Source organism: Aptenodytes patagonicus, chromosome 2, assembly GCF_965638725.1.
Source record: "Aptenodytes patagonicus chromosome 2, bAptPat1.pri.cur, whole genome shotgun sequence".
NCBI classification, from domain to species: Eukaryota; Metazoa; Chordata; class Aves; order Sphenisciformes; family Spheniscidae; genus Aptenodytes; species Aptenodytes patagonicus.
The window spans coordinates 135394495-135412172 of record NC_134950.1 but is presented as its reverse complement, the minus strand read 5'-3'; the positions used below and the strand labels follow the sequence as shown (position 1 = coordinate 135412172).

Sequence of the window (17678 nt, the reverse complement as noted above, 5' to 3'; positions counted from 1 at the left end):
CGCGGGGCGTGCCGAGCCGCGCCGCGCCCCGACGCGAGGTACGGAGGGCGAAGCTCAGCGAGGAGCCGGGGGAAGCCCTGAAAGGACAGGGGGTTTCTTGCCGGCGCTGTGGCGCGGCGAGGGGCGAGGCAGGGGGAGCGCAAGCCCCGCCCGGGTGCTCAGGCCGTCCGAAGAGGGCGCGGTGGCGGCGCCTCGAGGCGCGGGCTGAGGCGGGAGGAGGCGCCGCCGCCATGTTGCTGCGCAGGGCCGCCGCCCCAGCACATGCCAGCTGGGCCGGGCTGCGCCTGGCGGAGGCCGGGGAGCTCTCGTTGTCCGCCTGCGAAACCCCGGGGCAGTTTCTAGCTCCCTCGCCATCTCTCCCACCTGCCTGCACCAGGCCTGCCTCATCTTCCCCGGGTGTTGGAAATCCTGCCGTGAGGTGGCTGCGCACAGGGGATGGGTGGCCTGGACTGCTGGCCATGGAGGGCATGCCACGGTGCTGGGGGCAGCTGTCTGGCACAGACACCCAGCTGGAGGTCTCCGTGTGGGGCTGCCCTGCATGCCCCCCCTGGGGGGGGCTGAGATGGAGGGCTTGGTTGTTCCCATCAGCTCATGCAGGGGATGGGACAGCTGGTTTTGCATGGTTACTTCCCATCAAATAACACAGGCAGCTGCTTTTCCCTACTGGTAATTGCCTGACAGTGATATTTTATGACACAATTAAAAAGGAAATTTTTGTGACATCCTCTCAAATCTGGCTTGGATCACCCATGGTCGGAAATGCAGAGGGTCAGTGGCCTGCGTGCAAAATCTGCTGGAAGCAAGAGCCCTGCCACGTTTTTGGCTGCGCGTTTGGAGCTTTAGGGTTGGCACTGTTGGCCTTGCGAAGTCGCAGTGGTCCGAATAGGAGCTTCCAAACCAAAGTCCCCATTCCAGGGACCTTGCACAGCAGTGCTGCAGAAAATGAGAAATGTGGTCAATGGAGCACAGGGGTCAGGTTCATGAACCGCAGTATGAAATACTGAGCTCCGTCACCGTATCTCAGCAATAATGCAACACCAGAACAAAGCAACTTGGTTGTTTATGATACCAAAGGACGGATCCAGTGGGAAATAGATGACTCTGCAGAAACCCAAGGAGTAGTTTTTCAAGATAATAAACATCAAAGAAATCTTTTTCGAGTGAACCGTGCCACAGGCCAGGTACTTCCCTTGTGGTTTGAAGAGAGAGCATTTGAAGCTGTGGGGTATGGTCACAAGTGTTACCTCACCAGATCTTATTGGAGTAACACCTGGGCTTTGGAACAAAGGGAAGTTGAAAGTTGCATGAAATGAACAGTCCCAGGTGACAGGTAACTGTTAATGCATATAGCTGAAGTATCATCCATTTCTTCCATTCTGTTTAACTACCTACATTATCCAAAACTTCCAATTAATTCCAGCAGATTTTAATCCATCACCCCTTTCTGATTCCCCCAGGTGACATCCTTAGTGAATCAACGATAAATAGATTTCCCTTCTGGGGTTGCACCTGCTTACAGAAATTTGAACAAATAGCCTGAATGGAACTAAGTAAGTATATGCATTTGTGATAATTTACTTTTTATGGACTAATTAAAAAAATAAAATATAAAGCTCCGTTCTTAGAGCCTCATTGTGAGAAAAAGTACCCACACATCCTCAGGGGATCTCTTTTTAGGATCAGCACTGAGCTGCAGAATTGCTAGCTCCAGTAACAATCTCCCACAGTGGCCAGTAATAGCACACGTTTCATCAGCTATCATGTGTTTTTCTAGGGAGTGGCAATGTGTGATTCATTTCAAATGCAAGTGCCTGCTAAAGCATATTTTGAGAAATCAAGCCAGGAAGTTGCACTGAACCACATTACCATGGAAATATTCACTGGGACATTACCAGTGGTTGCGTGCACACCAAATAAAGGGTGCGCACACCAGGAATATTTCCATCTTTTCAAGAAAAAACTTTGAACAGAAATCTTCTATCCACTTGAAAGACACAAGCCAATGTAGGACAGTTTTCAGATGCTTCTCATTTATTAGAACAGACAGAAACATAGGTCTGGGTGTCAGCAAAGTTTTGGGGCTATGCAGCAATTAACTTAGAAGCTTCAAAGACTGTTACCAAAACTGGCTGCAAACAGGAGACATTTAGGATTGAACACCCACCTTGAGCCTTCAGTCTTCATGGAAATGTTCTTCAGGTGTACTGCACAGTCAAAACTCACAGCACGCAGTTACTTCATGACCGACTGGGATACTAGCAGGGAGAACATCGTATCAGAGAAATACACATTGTGAGTGTGGTCTGCTTTGGGATCTGTCTGGCACGCACTCCCATCTCCAGAGCTGAAGCATGAAGTGCATCACTTCTGCATTAGAAGATCCTTCTGCATTACTCCCGCATGAGAAGATCCTCTTGCAGAAAGAGCAGAAGGAGAAAAGCAGAAACTTTTGCCTCTGGGACAAACTGCTTTTGGGACGGGACAAGACTTGGCTACCTCATTTAAATAAATAGGTGAAGTGAGACAATCGACACGAGAACTTCACAGCCACAACTTAAAAAATGAGTAATGCACATAATAAGTGAGTAATAACACAAAAGATAGTAGTCTGAAAGGAAAAAAAACCCAACACAACAATTGTGTGCTCTTTGAACACCTCTGTGTGAAATTCCTCAGGCATGATATTAAGATAAGAAAGCACTGAGCAGGCCACCACAAGATGTCAGCATTGCAGAATGGTTATTCCTACCAGGTACAGAAAAGGTCTTTGCATCCTATAAGTGTTTGGCATTAGATTTTTTTTTGGTCTGATGGCATGATCTGGCCTTATTTTTTTCAACTGTTGACATTAGGATATAAGTCCAAAATTGGCTGCAAAGGGGCATTTCTTAAATGGCTATTTTTCTTGGTCTCTTTCTCTATCTTAAAACTTCTCGAAATGCTTTCACGAGGTCAGTATTAACAGCAGTACTAATGGTATATAATGCCTTGTAGCCATCAATGAGTTGTTTCAGGCTGCATCCAGCCTGGCTAGAAAGCGTTTACTGAAATTCAGCCTGTATATTGATGTGTCAGGAGGTTGTCCAAAGCTCTCTGTTGCTGCATTGTAGGCTTTTTTTAAACCCTCGCACTGGCTGGAGAAGGCTCTGCTGGCTTCAGTTCTGTGGAGGAAATGGGAAGAAAGTGTGAAACTATTTTGGGCTTCTAGTTAGAAAAAGAAGGATACTTGGGGTAGCAAATCTTTTTAAAGGTGTCCAGCAACATAAGCCAAATCACCAGCAAAAGAATGAACTTCTCCGCCCCCCTCCCGCCCCCATTCCCTTTTGCAAGAATAAAAGAACTGAGCAGCATTTTTTGTTTGCTTCTTTCTTTCTTTCAAATCAACTAACCAGCCTCATTTGTATTTCACATTAAAATTCATCTCCTGTTTTGGTGGGATGCTCTGTAGTTTTCGCCTATACCATTCAGTCCTCTGAAACATTTCCTGTTGCAAACAACAGCTTTCTCGCTCTCCTGCTGGTACGGCTGTCATCAGCCCTGCCACACTGCCAGCACCTAGTGACAGGCTTAGCAAACAGCAAGTTACCGTGTCCTGCTTAGGGGAGACCAGTGGGAGGGTGCAGTAAGGCAGGAGGGACCGTGTGAGTTCAAAGCAGCCAGAAAGCCATTCTGCTGCATTTCCCTACCCGTTTATGTGAGCTTCTGTCCATTCTGCTCTTGACGGTGGCGATAGGAAGGTGACATCTTTAACCATCTGAAGATTTTGCCTGTGAGATGAGTTTGGCCACTATTGAGAGGCTATCTGTTATTGTCAGGTTCATCTCCGCTACCTTTAGGGACCAATATGAGGAAAAAAGAGTTCACTTCTGGATCTTTTAGGCCCTCGGAAGGACAACTGGAGAGCGCCACACTGAGATGCAGGAGGAGGCAGATGTGTTCAGTATAACTCAGTATAGCCTGTTTGCTGTAACTCAGCCAGATCTTGGTGCCTCGAGTATTGATGTTGGCATGGGGGGAAATAGTACTCTATCTACCTTTCTGTAGTACATGTGTTGTAGCACAGGGCTCCCCTCTGTCACTGTAAAAGCTCTCTTATCCCTGCGGTGACTGTGTTTTAGGGTGGCTGTAACTTTCTAAAGATCTACCTATGAAAACCTTGTGATTATTTGATGATTTTCCCATGATTTTAAGAAAATTGACAGAAAGGGTAGGCTAGGATCGTGTCTAATAGATTGTGGTTACCTAAGGAGTCATCTAGTGATGTCTCTGACAGTAATACGGAGGACAGTTTGCATGAAGCTGCATGAACTAAGTGCTTCTACCTTTAAATTGCAGATTAGATGGCAGCCACAGAACTTTATTTCTTTTACAATAATGATAAATGAAGACGTAGGCATAGATAACGTTTCTTGCATGTCTCAAAAGTCTTTTTCCATAATAGTTTATTACAAACCATCTGGTCTCATTAATGTTTTATCAAAAACCATCTGGCTGCTGTATTGTTCAAGCTATTCAGTAATAGGGCTTCCTCATAAATTAGCCAAAAGGAATGGCTATCAAACTATTGCGTAGGAGCCCCAAACATTTATGTAGGTCCTATACAAAGTTATTTTAAAAGCATATTATTCCACATTAAACTACAAAGTCTAAAAAATGTATCAGTAATAAAGTCTGAAATGAAGCTTATTCTCTGTGCTTCTTAATTTTTCTGCTCTTTTTACATATTTGGTTCTTGGCCAGTTGGAACAAGACCTACAAAGTCAAATGGTGAACTGTATTAAAATAACAAAAGATTTTTTTTTTCAATAAAACATTGCAAACAGAGGATACCTGTCACTGAGCCTCCAAAAAATGAGGCCCTTCATCTTTGTATCTCTGCACACGTACACCTTTCAGACTATAAGCACTCTGGCAGGGTTCTTTAAAATATAACTGTACAGCACATGGCACTATTTAAAGTACAGTTGTACCATGCCTAGTATTATGGGCAGCTAGGTACAACTGATTGTAAATGATTACATAATACGCATTGATTTAATAAATTGTACTTCCACTCATAATTGTTCTACTGTTACATTTTCAGATCAATAAAAAATGTGATCCTAAAATTAGTGCAGTTCATATTGATTTTGTTATTTATAGACAACCTTAAAGTTACAGTGAATGGAAGAACTAAGGAAAGCACATCTAAAGAATACATAGAAAGCTTAGGACAAAATTGGCAAAACAAGAGAAGTTACATGATCTGTGGGGAAGAGCCTGTGACTGAAGCTGCCTGCAGAGAGGAAAGCTGACCGTAAGAACAGTTTTCTTTGATCAGCTCCCCAGGTTTATTCTGGTTCACACAATTCCTCTTGCATCCTCTGAATGGATGTGTATGCACAGGCGCCCTCAAAAACACTCACTATACAACTGTGGGAGCAAATGATTTGGGCAGAATTTTTCAAAGAATCCACAGTATGCGATTGCAGTTCCTCACCAGGCAGCCAGCCGGATGGTGTTTGTATTACACTGACACAGAACTGGAGCATGTCTGTAGTCAAACCTTGCAAAATTTTCAGAAGCTAATGTTAATATTTCATTGAATAACACCAGATGCATGTTTTCATCTACTACAACATTCGTAGTTTTATTATGATTTAAAACAAATTTTGTCTCTCCCTTTTTTTTTTTGTGCCTTCTTTGTTATATTTCCCAATTATTTTGTAACTCCTTAACCTCCATTCTCATTACCTGTTAACTCTCAACTCAATCTGTCTTTCGGAATTGAACAGCAACTGGAATTCCTGTTCCAGGGCAATCTGAAAGGGGTTTCTCCCGGAGAACAAAGTAAATGCATTTTTTAAGTACCCACAAAGATAGAAATTGAGAAATTTGTTTAGAAATCTTTGAAGCAGGCCATGGCCCACACAAGTAGCAGATACACTGAAGAGAAGACCACAAACGGCAAAGAAGCCAGTGGCTCCAGAGGGTCCTGAGGAGCTGTGAGGCTGCATTGCCACTACAGGGTGAGTCAGGGCTCCTGGGGCTCCTCAGGGTCTCTGCAGCAGGAGCTGCCGATAGCCATCTGCACCTTCTGCTGTGGAAATGCACACCGCAAGGGAGGACGAAAGGAAAAAAACCCACCTCGTTTCGCACAGGGTTGATAATTCATCCCCATTGGGTACCAAGACTAAGGTTTCTTTTTAAAGCCATTTCATTTTTCAGCTTGCTATTGCTGCCTCCTAGTTTCAGCATGCGAAGGGGCTGCTTTTCAATGTCTTACAAACAGTGAGGTAAGAACATACCTGGGGTTTCCCCACTGAAGGGAAGCAGGGTGAAAAGAACGCAGTTCTTTTTGAAACAAGGGGCAAGGGCTGGCAAGCAGCTCAAACCGTGTGGGCTGCTAATTGCATGGCAGTTCCTTTTATATTATGCAACAGTGTTGCCCAAAAAGACAGCAAGGTACCATAAATGGGGTGCTGTGGGAGCGTTGATCTGCTTGAGGGTAGGAAGGCTCTGCAGAGGGATCCAGACAGGCTGGATCGACGGGCCGAGGCCAACTGTATGAAGTTCAACAAGGCCAAGTGCCGGGTCCTGCACTTCGGCCACAACAACCCCATACGATGCTACAGGCTTGGGGAAGAGTGGCTGGAAAGCTGCCTGTCGGAAAAGGACCTGGAAAAGGGTGTTGGTCGAGAGCCGGCTGAACATGAGCCGGCAGTGTGCCCAGGTGGCCAAGGTGGCCAACAGCATCCTGGCCTGTATCAGAAATAGTGTGGCCAGCAGGAGTAGGGAAGTGATCGTGCCCCTGTACTTGGCCCTGGTGAGGCCGCACCTCGAATCCTGTGTTCAGTTTTGGGCCCCTCACTACAAGAAGGACATTGAGGTGCTGGAGCATGTCCAGAGAACAGCAACAAAGCTGGTGAAAGGTCTAGAGGGCAAGTCTTATGAGGAGCAGCTGAGAGAACTGGTGGTGTTTAGTCTGGAGGAGGCTGAGGGGAGACCTTATCGCTCTCTACAGCTACCTGAAAGGAGGTTGTAGCGAGGTGGGTGTTGGTCTCTTCTCCCAGGTAGCAAGTGATAGGACGAGAGGAAACAGCCTCAAGTTGCACCAGGGGAGGTTTAGATTGGATATTAGGAAAAATTTCTTCACCGAAAGGGTTGTCAAGCATTGGAACAGGTTGCCCAGGGAAGTGGTTGAGTCACCATCCCTGGAGGTATTAAAAAGACATGTAGATGTGGTGCTTAGGGACACGGTTTAGTGGTGGCCTTGGCAGTGTTAGGTTTATGGTTGGACTTGATCTTAAAGGTCTTTTCCAACCTAAATGATTCTATGATTCTACAACAAATTGGTAGGTGTGAAAGACTGCAGCTGTCCTTCTGAACAGAGGAGAAACCACTACACAGCAGTGGTGTCCTGCAAATTTATACAGGTGGTGGCTAGGGCTGAAGTCACACAACTCCAGGTTATTGACAGTTTGTTATATTGCAGTTACACATATAGACCAAGTCTTCACTATGCTAGAAGAAAACTCATCTATGAAACAAAGTGCTGGCCTGTTCTCTGACAATTAAAAATGTATTTTATTTGCTCTATCATAGGACTGAAACTGGTGTCCTTGCTGCTTGTACTGCCCCTGTTTATCTGAATGACACATTGATTTGGGTGCGTAGCATCTGTTACAGGTGATGTGAGTAACCTTGGGTGGATGGCTTGCTTATTGCCAGTACCACCCTCTTTGCAACTGGGAGATGGGAATGCACTTACTCCTACAGAACTGGTCGTAGTCAGCTTGAGCTGGGGCTTACTTGGTTCTTCTGCAGTTACTGTCCAACCTCACCAATGCCAATACACCACAGTGTGAGCAATGCAATTTGTAAGAGAGAAGGAAGACCAGCTGTGTCCTGAGAGGAAGTGTTAGTGTGAAAGGAAACAATGAGCAACTGGTACTGGGAAAGCACGAACTGCAGTCTTTTGACTAGGACTTTGTGACTGTGCACTTCAATACTGAGAATCTTATTTCAACAATATATACGCTTTCCTCTCATTCCTTTCCCCCATCATTTCAAACAAAAGAATTCTTGTTGGTATCAAGACCAAAGCGTTCACATGAGCATCAGCTTTAGGAAGCTTTGCAGCCAGATAAAATACTCCATAGTAGAGCTCCTACTATGGCCTTTCTTGCGACGTGGCACATCCTGTTCTCTTTTTCAGTTTCTGATATCCACAAAAGGTGAGAGTATAATATCCTTGAGTTCTCTATCCTCCATCAACTTTGGCTGAAGTTTTATTCTCTCTCCAAAATGAGGAAAGGGGACATGTTAAGGACGGGCTAGGCTCACCATCCTTTGGTATCTGGAGAACTGAGATAAAGTCAAGCTTGCTGTAGCCGACCTACGTGCAGTGCTCTTTCTCAGGCAAAGTCCTCAGTAGAAGTTTTTCCCACGAAAGGCCTTAAGAATTTGGTGCACTATTTTTGAACTTCATAAGAAAAATTATTTTCCAAAAAAACCTATATAGCTATTATATAGCTCTACTTGCTTTCACAAGATTTGTTTCACTGGCTTGAAGTGCAAGTAACAATGAATACAAGTAGGATGATCTCTTCACTCCATCTTCAGTCTGTCAATGGCTCAAATGATAACAAACCTAAGAGTAAACAAAACAGTAAATCTCTCTCAGCTATTAGACAGGTTCTTATATATTTATAAGTCTACATAATCTTCCTTGCTCTAGGCAGCAATCTAGGCATTGCGGACATATCCTCATAAAACCTAAGAAGGAAAGCATTTTTCAAGGCATGTACTACAGTAATTCAAACTAGATTTACTGCAGCCTTTATCATAGCTTTTTTTTTTTAAACACAAGTTAAAAAGTAAGAAATTTGTAATTTAGGAAAGCAATTTTTATTAAAGGAATTTTAATAAAGAAAAACAATGTTAACTATGCAAAACACCATATTTTCCAATTTTAACAGCTGCTCTTAGTAAAATAGCAAGTGAAACATCAGCTCAAAAAATCCTCAAAGAGAAATAGTGCCCTAGCACATTAAAGAAAGCAAATAATTCCTGAAGTCTGTGAAATTATAGACAGAAACATCAGCTGATGTTCGTACACAACATCTTGTCTTCCAGGAATTCATTATTGTTCCAAGAGCCTGTAAAAACTTACATCAATGAACCCCCAGAGTCAAATTCTCAGTTAACTTAAGCCTCAGTTATACTCAGCTCAGTAAAGCAATGTGGATTTACCTCAAATGAGGGTTTACATGTAGCAATTTCAAGTATTTCCCTTGGTATAGAGTAAGCCAAGATACAAATTCATAAGTATACAGCACAATTTGGTATCTGGCCAGCTTTTAACTCCATTTAAAAACTCAAGAGTGACCCTACAAATTCTTATGCATCCACTGCTCTAGAGGGGGTCTAAGTTAAAAATCAACAAATTGAGCATGGAGAGCAATCTTTGCAAGACGAAAGAAAGCATTAACAGAGGCATTTAAAAAAAAAAAAAAAAAGCAGCCAAGATGTGTCAGTTACTATGCAGAGCAAGCTTTGCTCAGCTGTCAGTGTTTTTCCTCACGCTATGGTTTGAATCATTTTGCAGTAAGCAAAATTACTTTAAAATAGAGATTACTGTAAATGAACAGACAACTGAACTTAAACACAAATTGGATCAAGGTCTGTAAGAGCCAAGTTTACCTTACACTTCTGTAGGGGAGAACAGCCTGTTTTGTTTGGGTAGCATTGACCACACTGTGGGTACCTGGCACATCATTAGCTCCAGGGGCAATCATGAGAAATTCACTCCATATCTATTTCTCTGAAAGAGAAGTTCCTACTGCCCTAGGCGGTTCATGATCAGGGCACCAACAATGAGAATCCCTTGCCATCTTCCTCTCCCTTTTATAATTATGAGAAAAATATTACTGCTTCTGTAAACTGCTGTTTTCCCATCAGCTTGAACTAAATGCTAGTTATTTCAGGTATCAATTAAAGCATATTAGATCTCTATGCAATTAATCAGCAGTGAAGTGATTCCCACTGACCCGATGAGCAAGTTCCAAAGTTCTTAACCCACTACAGAACCAAAATGGCTGGATTTCAAAAAACAGGAGCTGGCTCCCACTGTAAGAGCTGTTTTTCTTTTGGCCTCTATCCTTATTCTGCCATGTACAACAGCTGAGGATATTTTGCACGGTAACAGATTTACTGATCCAATTTTCCCAGCTCTTCCTGGAACCTCCATGCTCCCTCCCACCAAATCTTTGTACACACTGAGTCTGGGAAGTGCTGCAGAACTGCAGTCAGGAATTACAGGTTGGTCAGGAATTACACTCACGCTACTCCCACATTTTTCAAGATCCTAATCCATCTGTATTGCATCTTATACACATATGGTGGGACCGTGAGACATAGTTGAGATCTGATTGGCAGAGCTGTCCTGAATCACCATCTCCAAGGGAGAAAACACCACATTGATACCATTTCCTTCCCGTTATTTATTTTATCCAGTACATACTATGTTTCCTTATTTTGAAAAGTTGTTTTAGGGAGAACACGTGGTTTGTGGTTTCCACACTCATGCTAAAGCATAACATTTATGCTGCACATCTGTCTACTAAAAACTGCTTTTAAGAATCAACTTCCAGCTGTAAATGAATTCCATCAGCTTACCCCTTTCCCTGCCCCAGTGTCTGGCTTAATAGCCATATGACAGTGCTGTACAGTGCGTGCAGGTAACTGGTAAACAACTGGAACACTGCACAACTACCAGACAGATTGTAAGAATGATAAATAAGGCTTCTAGCAGATGGAAGCCCTTTCATACTTGCCATTTTGGAAAGTGTAAAAAGCACAGATCACTACAGCAGCTAGACTTGTTTCAGCTGTCACTAACAACCTTTGAAGAAAGATGCTTACAACCCCTGGGAAAAAGTCAGGGTGCTCTATGACCTTTTGCAAGTATGATTTATTAACATCCAACTAAATTGGTTACAGAGACAAAAATAATAAATCAAATTGCACATCAAGGTGCTCCAACATTATTACAAATTTTTGGAGTAAGTGAAGCAGAAAACAGGAATGATCCTGACTACGGAACATTTTCTCAAAAATCTGAAAGTCAGTGATAATTCTAACACATAAGATACCTTTCTTCATTCTGAAATCACTAATGCCCTATCAAAACAAACAATAAATTCAGCATTTAGCAGCTTTGCGTATGTAACACCTCATACATATGGTATGTTTTTCCAGTACTGGAACTAGTAAAATAACGTTAACATAAATACAAGACTTCCTGATTCTCAGGGGTACCAACCATCCCAAAGGTGCCGGGCTGAAGGAGCTCATCACCTCTTGTGGATCCACCTCCCAAACGTTCTCATAAGCTTTAATACAGTTTTGTTTTATACAACAAAAACACCAAATCCACAATTTATATAAAAAAGGAACTGCTTAAAATAATTTTTTAACATATGGCAACTATTTATGTGGAAAATTTCTCTTATTGCTTTCAAAAGCTGCAGCAAGAACAGTATCTAAGAACTGAGCAGTACAATAACACATTTGGTGATAAGTTACAGCATTTACTAAGTTTCAACAGATAAGCTAGATAACGTGCAGTTTCTTATGAACCCACGGCTGCTGGAGTAAGTTGCACCCACCAGTAGCTAGAAAATAGAAAGGATGAATTAGTGAATACTGTGAATTTTATTCATAATAGGCATAATCCATGAATGAAAACACACTCGACCAAAACAACCCCTTCCATTTTAACTTCACACCTTTGAACACCACCATCTGACTCTAGCCCTTGCAAGATGTATTCAGTTATGTGGAGAGGTTGGATTTCATCCTTCTCTCTATTATATATGCACTGTGGGCCAGATTTTGCACTCCTCTTCAGCTTGCCCCCTCTGTATGAGTTGTACACACAAAAAAAGCTGTATTGAACAAAGCAAGGTATGCTGAAAATCTCCTGCCCTGCAAAGCTGGTCATCTAGAGAGATGACAGAAGATATTTACGCAAAAGCAGGTGCAAGGACGTTAATTAGGAGTATGCTGAGCAGATGTAGCTGCGTATTTCTGCAACATGCTACCCTACCAGGTCTGACTCCAGAGTCCAAGTGGGAAGAAAGTCCTGTTCACAGTCAAGGAAAAGATACAGAAGTAGGCCACAATGTTTATGGGGAAAATTTTTAACTGCAGCTTTTAGGCATGATTTGTCATTTAAAAACTTGTTGGAATGGACTGTTTTCCTACTCTTCAGAAATTTTTTTAATAAAGAGAAAATGGGACACTGAATAAGGACTTTTAGGTATGAGGGGCCATGTAGAAAACCTTAACAGGACTGTAAACAGCTGAGGGAAAGTGGGGGGCATGGGAAGGGGTGAGGTTTTTGTTAGGTTGGTTTTTTGGGGTTTTTTTTGAGACCAGCACTAGACCTTTGTGCAACCCCAAAGCTGTCCCTGGTTGTACGTTCTGGCCCTGTGAATTTGTGTTCCTTTCTGTACAGTGATCTGGCTTCAACACTAAACTGCCAGATAATAAGGTGACCGTGTTTGCAACCACCACCTCCTTCACAGGCCAGGTTTTAAAAGAAAGCAGCAATCCTGCTTCCAGTTCTTCAAAGAAAGCTTGGTGGTGGAAGAACAGATCTCTAGGATGTTTCCTTCTCAAAATTTTGGCTGTTTTCGCTCTTCCTGCCATGCATCTAGTTTTCCAAGCTCTGTATAAAGAACCTAAGTACTTTACCGGATCTGTATTTCAAAAAGCATCTAAAAGAAGTAAATCAGTGCTGGCAAACTAACACATAAAGCATATGTCAGAGAGCAGAGATTAAGAAAGGAATGCAATGATTAATGGTGCACTCCAGTTCCACTCAGGCTAAAGGGCACTTTATGCTATCAAGAGTAGTCTCCTAAACAAGTTATGCTGTTTCATAATCCCAAACTTACACTGTACCAAAATCAGAAACTAAGTGTCAAGTTGGCAAATCTGGAAGTAGAGCTGTGGGTTTCTATGAATGCTATTTCCCTGGATTTTTTTTTCTTCCTTTGCTGTATAATTTGAAAACTGAGCCAGTGTTTTAACACCCAAAGGCCTGAGCTGCTCCATCACCTTGATGTAAGTTTATAGTGAGTTTTTTACTTTGTGAATGGATACACAAAGAAAGGCAGTGCTAGATGAGTGCTTCTCAAAGTGCCCTCCAAAATCATATTAAGTAATGCTTATAAAGTCATTAAATAAGAGAGCTATAGCAACTGGCAACAATCATCAGGAAATTTTAAGACTGATCCATTGAGCTAAACAGCTTGGGGATCACTGCTGTGTATGAAAGAAAGCAGTAAGTTGCCTGATACGTTCTTTTTACCATTCAGGGTAGAAATGGGGGAAAACAGTCCCTCAATGTCAGTTATTAAAAACAAGAGCTGTCTTAGTTATATTGCAGAAAGCTGATGTAAGTTTTGCACCCATTAACACATCTGAAGTTTTGGGGAAGAAAATTACCAAAATTTCATATTTTACCAAGAATAACTGTAGAGAGTATATTAAGGTTTGTGAATGATGACTGTATTTTTATGCAGAAATACACAGAAGTAACATCAAGACAATTTGCTTCCACTACTTGATACACAGTTGACAGAAGTTTAACAACTAAACCCAATTGTTTTGTACAAAAGTAAGCAGGGACAACTATACTGCAGTTGGAAACATGGGGTCAGAGGATCATTCACAACTGGTTACACCATGTTTGCAGATGTGTATCAGAGATTTACAAAAGGAGCTATTGTGCAATGATTTTGCTTCATGTATTTAAGAAATGCCCTGGATTATTCTCAGGCATTATTTTTCTGGAGATGACAGTAAAATTCTGAAGTTTACCTTTTTGATATGGGAATTTTGCTGAAGAAAATTTTATATAAGGCACTACTCAGCCCAATGCTTCTTGTCATCAATCAAATGTATTTTAGACATTTTAGATTGTAAGATACAAGGCAACACTGCCAGTCTGATTTCCCAAAAATCATGACTCAAACACCCAATAAGATATTAGTTTTAACACCTGCTGATTTTAATGCATTATAATCCTTTAACTTTGCCTTTTGGCCTCTAATCCTTTAATTTTAGATGCTATCAACTATTAGGTCATACGACAAAGTATGGGGAAATCCCCTGCATACACAGAAAATACAAACCCAGCAATCAGATCAGACCGTAATCACAGTAGCTGCCAAGTATGATGATGAGCAAGTTTAATGCATCCTCCACAAATTTTGCTCCCTTTCTTAAAAGCTTTTTTTTTATTTTCCCTACCCTTTTTTGTTGTTAAATGAATGTTATTTTTAGTATAAATGGTAATTACCAACAGCAAGAATAATTACAGATATCAACTCATTTTTGTGCCAAGTTTTGACAGTCAATACAAGACTAAAACAGAGGAAGGGAACAAGCCACAAAGAGATCCTCACTTTCCCTGAAAAGCCAAACAGCCCCCAAAGGTTAAGATTTCCTTTGGAATCAAAGCCCAGATTTTGTCCTCGTATTGACGTGAACCTTGCCTTATTCTAAGCTGCTGGCGTGGTAGTCAAGTCTTTAAAAGACATATTAAATAGAAAGAATTATGCTAACTTCTTTGGTAATAAATTACAGAAATGATAGTGAGGCAGAGTTCCTGGGCAAAGTGAAAAAGCGTGAAAAGGCATTCGTCTGCCTCTAAGACAATGGGGTTTCAATGTAACAGAAAGCAAAATTCAAATATACATCTAATCTGACATCATAGATGTGGTTTAAAGTGGAAGCGTTCATAGTATTTCCTTCATGTTACGTATAATACATGGATCCATTTTTAATGGGTTTTCTTTAGAACAATGCAGCACACAGTAAAGTGCAAGCTTTTCTAAGCTACTAGTCCCCTTAGGAGTCTCCCTTATCCATGCCCTGTCCAATTGTTCCAGTCATAAGCCAGTTAAACATGCCAACAACATTTGGGTTTATTTTTTGTCATTAAAGTGGCATGTAAGAAAAAGAAAAGGGGGTGCTGGTGGCGACAGGATACAGATCTAAACTTGCAAACTGTGTTGTTGCCAGAGAGTCACAGACACAGAACAGACTTGAAGAATCATGGGTCAGGCTTGAGTGGCAGATAGGTAGGAATGCAAATTATTCTGTTAATGACTGTGGCATTGTGATTTGATGGGGGGGGGGAAAAATACTGCCTATCTCTATAATCTTCATTCAAAAGTGCGACTTTGCTACATTTGTTTCCTGCTATATTTCTGACCTATAGTTTAGTAGTTCCACAAATCTAGCCATATGTATAAAATTACAGGAAAGAGACGCAATTGGTTTAGTGCAAGACACTTGAATATTTATCTGAACATAACAAACAGAGGAAGATCAAAGACTCCATACATTTCTCCATAAGGCAGATGGTAATTTTTTAAATATAAGATCTTAAATATGCTGTTCATTTCTTAAGAGGTAGAAAATATCAAAATACTAAGAAAAAATTTCTAGCTTAAAACAATCAGTTTGCTTACTTTTTAAAAAGTCTTACTGTTGCAATTTTTAGGTTAATAAAAACAAATAAAGCTATGGAAGCACAGGATTTCGTGCTCTGTATAGATTTTACTTACTGGAAAAAGAGAGCTTCTTCATCTAGTCAGTGCTCAAGCATTATGTACAAAGGATCTCCTCCTCTTGCCCTGTTGGGGGCTATAAAATCTGAAGATTCCCAGTGCAAAATTTTGGCGATTCCTGAATTTCTAGCACTACATTTAGCCAGGTACAGTTTATGTATAAGGCAGTAGAACCACTGATGTAAGCTCAGAACTACCTCTTCCATAATGCTAAGAAGAAAGCTAATAGAAACAAAAGCTTATTTAAATCTTTTCTACACGCAGCAAAGGATCATACTCGGATTCCAGCACCAGCTGATAATCTGTTTTAGCAATTTATACCAGCCCAGAGACAGCTGAACTACTCATTGAACTGTGGAAGCCTACTTACAGTTTGAGTTACTAAGGCTTACGCTCTGATTTCTCAGCACAGCTAGGAGATGCTAATGCTGCTGTCTCCAATGCAATTCAGTAAGGCATAAGTTAACTCAGAACTGACATTATTACATGTTGGAAAAGTAGTGTAAAAGGTCCTCTTTTCCCTCTCGCTGTTAACATTCAGTACTATTTATTAAATATTTTATAAAAAGAAGTTAGGGTATTTATACATTCAAACAACTACTGCAATAGTCAGAGTAAAGAAAACAAATGAATTATCAGATTCTAAATTAAGCACAATTATGCACACTTACACACATACACGCCCCACACATATATTATATGTGTGTGTGTGTATATATATGTATATATATAGATATATTTTATGTATACTTCTTTTAAATCAGATCCGAGAATACAGCACAGAATATCTTCACTTGACTCCTCTTTCACCAGAGGACAGGATTGTCCAGTTTGGAAAAACCAGGTTCTTTTCTAAAGTCCATGTAGGTTCCGTTGCTCACCCAGGAATCATCATTGGATTTCCTATCAAAGATTAAACAAATGCCTTAAATGTAAAGCTTATATTTTCCATACATATGCTGTGTAATGCAATGTAGCACTATGCACAGATACCCAATCCAGCCCGTGAACCAGGTGCAGTGCAACTCAGTACAGCCTTCAAACAAGGCAACATAGCTCGCGGAGTTTAACTGGTCTGTCTGCACTGGGCCTTGGAGATGCACCTCAGTAGCCCAGTGTTCAGCTGAGATCAGCGCTCTTATTTCACTGTCACATGCCATTGCTTAGCACTTAAAACTACAGTCCAGGTCTATTTTGTGGTCTCAAAGGTAGCTTTGAGTGGAAAGCGGAAACTTTCCTTTTACCTCTCCAAAGATGGCTCACCACAGTTATTGCATAAAGAGAGCCTATAGCTCTCAGTCAAGAGGCGAGACTCATTGCTCTAGGGACTGTAACCTGAAGGAATCAGTCTGCTTTTAATCTAGTGTACAACATTTTTTGGCACAACAGCAAATTATTCTTTTAAGTAAATCAAGGCTTGTGATTTGTTGAAGAGCGAAATCGCTATTGAAAAGCCAAATGCATAATTCATATCTACTCTAAAACCGGGTAACACTTCTGCTATATAGTAATTACATTTTTTATTCTGTTATTTAAATCTAAAGCACAAATCTCGACTTTCAAATCCTCATTGTGAGGATTCAAATCCTCATCCACATTCACAGTCCTCATTGTGAATATACAATTACAAAGTACTAGACTTTGTCTCTACCCTGTCTTTTTAGCCTGCTGGAAGCAACATATGCTTCTCTTTGGCAGGTGTGATTGACGTGATGAGTTAGCTCACCAGCTCCTTGGACAAGTAGCGGTCTGAGGCATTTCCTTTTTGCACCTATTTTAAATGTTTCTGTGCTCGTCAGAAGTACAGTATCTATCTATCCAGAAAAAAATTAGGATCCCAGATCTGTTAACTGTGATACATAGGCCCATACAACAATCACCTTGGCTCCAACTCTTTCATTGCAGGAGAACAGAGAAGCTGGAGGGCAAAAGGCCATGTCCTCGCTAGCATTCATTTTTGTCTTTCAATGGCTGAAGTCTCCCATTAATTGATTTACAACAGGAGGAAATAAAGTGCCCTCTGAATGATAATTCTCTCCCTATCATATA

At 41.3% G+C, this 17678-nt stretch overlaps 1 protein-coding gene across 9 annotated transcripts in view; it reads right to left on the bottom strand.

The window, feature by feature from the left end:
• Positions 1-10936: 10936 nt before the first annotated feature.
• Positions 10937-17678, bottom strand: part of OSBPL3 (oxysterol binding protein like 3) — a 100512-nt gene continuing 93770 nt past the window's right edge. For 8 of the 9 annotated variants that reach the window (XM_076331312.1, XM_076331311.1, XM_076331319.1 and 5 more), the window contains one exon: positions 10937-16532. In XM_076331312.1, the coding sequence (XP_076187427.1) occupies positions 16436-16532 (97 nt within the window). In that variant the 3' untranslated portion in view covers positions 10937-16435. The remainder of the gene's footprint in view (positions 16533-17678) is intronic. The other variant, XR_012994719.1, reaches the window with a different exon arrangement.